Genomic DNA, 4547 nt, shown 5'->3' with positions numbered 1-4547 from the left:
CCAATGTTCATTGCAGCACTGTTTATAATAGCCAGGACATGGAAGCAACCTAGATGTCCATCAGCAGATGAATGGATAAGAAAGCTGTGGTACATATACACAATGGAGTATTACTCAGCCATTAAAAAGAATACATTTGAATCAGTTCTAATGAGGTGGATGAAACTGGAGCCTATTATACAGAGTGAAGTAAGCCAGAAGGAAAAACACCAATACAGTATACTAACGCATATATATGGAATTTAGAAAGATGGTAACAATAACCCGGTGTACGAGACAGCAAAAGTGACGCTGATGTATGGAACAGTCTTATGGACTCTGTGGGAGAGGGAGAGGGTGGGAAGATTTGGGAGAATGGCATTGAAACATGTAAAATATCACGTATGAAACGAGATGCCAGTCTAGGTTCAATGCACGATACTGGATGCTTAGGGCTAGTGCACTGGGACGACCCAGAGGGATGGTATGGGGAGGGAGGAGGGAGGAGGGTTCAGGATGGGGAGCACATGTATACCTGTGATGGATTCATTTTGATATTTGGCAAAACTAATACAATTATGTAAAGTTTAAAAATAAAATAAAATTAAAAAAAAAAAAAAGCACATTCTCTCCAGTGTCCTGGATGAATTGGGGGCAGCCAGGTGAGAGAACGCAATAGTGAGGACAAACCAGCCCCTCCCAGCTGTTCTAGAAGGTTCCAGAGAAGAGCATCTGTTCCTAAGGTTGCTTTTGTGATTGGAGGCGATCCTCATGGCAGTGAACAACCACTTAGGTTCTTTAAAGTGTGGGAACCAGGGACTTCCCTAGCGGCCCAGCGGTTAAGATTTAGCTTTCCAAAGCAGGGGCTGCGGCTTCGATCCCTGGTCAGGGAGATAAGATCCCACAAGCCTCTTGGCCAAAAAGTCAGAACATTAAACAGAAGCAATATTGTAACACATTCAATAAAGACTTTGAATTAAAAAAAAAAAAGCATGGAACCAGTGAGGAGGGGGCCAAGAAGGGGAGAGCCAGGCCAGGAGACAGAGCTGGAAGGTATTTCCAGCGGTTCCAGTGAGAGAGGATCCTGTGAAACTGGTAGAGGCTGGGGGACTCAGTGTGGTGGGCACCGTTGCTGCCGGGCTTGAACTGGCCCTAGTCCTGCTCCAGGCTTCCTTCTGCAAGCATCCATCAGCAGTGGACAGGAGTAAGTCACTTAACCAGCCCATTGTCCTGCTGCTGACCCCCATACTGTCCACAAGTCACCATCAGAAAGCTGGGCAGCGGCCATGCCAGGCCCAGCAGGCACGGCAATACCGAAGTCCACCAGCTGCCATGTGTCCGAAAATAATTATAACCTGGTGTGGCTACCTTTCCATAGGGCCACACTGGCTCCTGTTGACGGTCACTTACCTGTCCAAGTGCCTTGGCAACCGCTCCCCAGGATGGACACCCAGGTCTTCCGTCTATGGTGTAGAGGAGTATCCCCGGCCATCTCCCACTCACCACCTGCCTGAAGCCCTCTGCTGTGTCCACATCTGTGCTCATGTTCTCCTGGGGAACAGGCAGCACTGGCCTCTGCACCTTTCCCCTAGTTCTCTGGGCTGGCAAGCTTGGCTGAGCCTGGGGGCACCTGGGAGTCCAGAGGCACCAGCTGACCAGATGGTAGGCAGGGGAAAGGGCCTGGGAAGCAGGTCCCAGAGGAAGGATCCTGTCTGGAACTCTGAGACCTTCTCTCGGTTGCAGAGCTGGGAGCCCTGACTGACTCTGGCTTCTCTATTCTGCAGGCAGCCGAGGTCAGCGTCTCTAAATTGCTAGTTACTCCTTTCTTCAATTAAGGACGAGTCTTCTGACGCAGGAAGTTAACTCCCACCAGTTAATCTAATGGCCTTGTGTCCTGATGTGTTTGCTGTCTGAAGGCAGGGCCAGCAGGTCACAGCCAGCACATTCGGGAGCTGCCCTGGGGGGCCAGGGCCCCACATTCCCTGTTGAACTCCAGAGCCACACAGCAACACTGATCTTCATGTTGGGGCTGGGACTGTGGCGGAGGTTGGAAGTGGGGAAGCCATGAATGGAGCCTGGAAGTGGGTTGTCATGTGGCAAAGTCTCCTTCACCTCTGGCCTACTGCCTTCCCATCTGAGAAATGGGGACATGGAGGAGGGTCTGGCTAGATGATTTCTGTCATTCCCATCAACTTGGCGCATCCCCTTACCCGCCACACTCCCCTGCAAGGATTTGTGGTGACTGCATGGAGTGGTGGGAGGGGTCTTAGTGCCCACCTCAGGATGCATGATGTCTTTGCCTATGCATTCACACACACACACACACACACGCGCATGCATGCACGCACACACATGCGAGGTGCTGCCTGGAAGCAGGGTCCCTGCTAGGCTGTGGTCACTGCTGCCGCTGTGAGCCAAGGGTCCCGGGAGGTGCTCGGCCCAGGTGTGTCTGCTCTGAGGCCACTTTATTGTTCCCCTGTGACAACTCACACCCACAGAGCAGGTGGCCAAACCTGGACATGGTCCAAGCAGTCAGGTTTCTGACTGTGCCCCACCTGCAGGGAAGGGTGAAGACAGTCGAGCCCAAGGGACAGAACACAGGCTCTAAACTAAGCACCGAAATTTCTCAGCCTCCCTTTCCTTGTGTGTGTTACATGCTCAGTCTCTAAGTTGTGTCTGACTCTTTGAGACCTCATAGACTGTAGCCCTTCAGGCTCCCCTGCCCATGGCATTTTCCCAGCAAGAATACTGGAGTGGGTTGCCATTTCCTTCTCCAGGGGATCTTCCCAACCCAGGGATCAAACCCATGTCTCCTGTATTGCAGTTAGATGCTTCACCACTGAGCCACCAGGGAAGCCCTTCCTTATGTGTAAACTGGGCATAATACAAGACATCCGAGGATATTATATAGGGAGTGCCTGAGGGTTAAATGACATGATAAATGTAAAGCCCTGAGCATACCGCCTGCCCACGCATGGCTAAGTCTACCCCCACCACGCCTGAGTAATGGGGAAAGGCTGCAGGGATTCACTCACATGCTCCCAGCTGCTGACGGATGGCGCATGCTGGCCAAGAGCTCTGGCTACAACCTCAGAGCTGCTGAAATTCTGTCTATTGGTCAGCACTGCTGTCTGGTTCCAAGATCCAGCACTCTGGGGCCTGAGAGACTTCTTGGGATACGTGACTTTCAGTGCTAAAACCAGGGGTCTCTGGCAAATCAGGCTGGTTGGTTCCTTTGGTGAAGCGACACTAGGTGGTTTGGACAGATTGTCCTTGGTTTGGTTGAATGAGGTCCCAGAAGGACCCACTGGGGGTGGGGTCATACAACCTGCAGATTTCAGCTAAAACAAAGGGAAACATTCCCACGATCAACAGTGTCCAAAGATGGAAAAACTCTTGTTTGAGATACTGAGCTCCTGGTCCTTGGATGTAATAAACCAGCAGCTGAAGGGCCACTTGAGGGGGATCCTGTGGATGGAGACAAAGTCCCAGGGTGAGGCGTCAATGCTGGGCCAAATGCCCACTGAGGACCCTTTTAGCCCCACATGTGCCCTGTTTCTATAGACGGGTTAATGGGACCCTGGAGTTGGGACCATGGCTAGCCTGAGCATGGAATTATTCTTTTCCGTGGACAGCAGGAGTGGGACCGGGTGGGTGGGGAGATTGGCTACAGGTTGCAACTGGGTTTTAGCCCTTTCTGGTTCCTCAGAAGGAAGCCGAAAGCATCTTCCCAAGGGAGCTTAGCTTGGGGGTTGAAAAATCACCTGAGAACAGATACCCCCAGCCCTCTCCAGCAGCAGAGAGCCCGGCAGCCGGCTATGGGGGTGTTGGGAGCTGCCAGAGCCTGGTCAGCCATCTGTTGGGCCCATAGATCTGGCCCAGCCCTGGGCTAGGGATAAGACTGCTCTCTCCCCTGGGCCTCCCATCTGGCTATCCCCCAAGTGCCACCGAAACAACTGGGCTTCTCTCATCCCCTTTTAGGGCTGGACGGTGAATCCCTGGCCACCATCAGGCAGAAGCTACAACACCAACCTCCCCAACCTCTGCTGGGCCTGTTTACCAGGATGTCTGCCCCCCAGGTTTGGGAAGCGAAGGGGGACTATTGCTCACCGCTAGGCTCCTGGCCTCCCCAAACTGCTCCAGCCTGGAATCCCAGGGGGGCTCTGCATGTGTTTTTACACTTTCCTTTAGAGCTAAGGGCACAGAAATCCCTTCCCCTCTGAGGCTAGTTTACACCCAGGTTCTGGATCCTAGAAAACGATTCCATGGAGTGGGGGCTGATGGAGGGTCCATCTCGTCTCCTATCCCTGGAGCCACCTCCCTCTTGGCTTCCCGGGAACCTCCCCAGGTCCTTTCTTCCTTTCTGTCTCTCCTCTCTGTTCTCTGTCACTCTCCAGGTGCCAGGGTCTCGAGTCTGCTCCAAATTTCTCTCCCCCTCTTCCGTCGGTGTTTCGGCCGCAGAGGTGTCTCTAGCGCCCAGTCTCCGTGGCTCTCGCCCACGACTCCCGGTCCGCGTGCCCATCTCCGCCCGGACCGCAGTGTCTCCGCGTCTCCGCGCCCGTCCGGGA

The 4547-nt window shown here is 53.3% G+C and overlaps 1 protein-coding gene across 1 annotated transcript in view; it reads left to right on the top strand.

Moving 5' to 3' along the window:
* Window positions 1-3041: 3041 nt before the first annotated feature.
* PITPNM3 (PITPNM family member 3) overlaps window positions 3042-4547 on the top strand; it is a 100977-nt gene continuing 99471 nt past the window's right edge. The window contains 3 exon segments of the mRNA XM_010847510.1: window positions 3042-3096; window positions 3961-4058; window positions 4377-4519. Coding sequence (XP_010845812.1) covers window positions 3042-3096; window positions 3961-4058; window positions 4377-4519 — 296 coding nt within the window.

The sequence above is a fragment of the Bison bison genome, unplaced genomic scaffold (assembly GCF_000754665.1).
Source record: "Bison bison bison isolate TAMUID 2011002044 unplaced genomic scaffold, Bison_UMD1.0 scf7180017864249, whole genome shotgun sequence".
Lineage (NCBI taxonomy): Eukaryota > Metazoa > Chordata > Mammalia > Artiodactyla > Bovidae > Bison > Bison bison.
The sequence above is the reverse complement of the archived record's forward strand: the minus strand, read 5'-3'. Positions and strand labels throughout refer to the sequence as shown.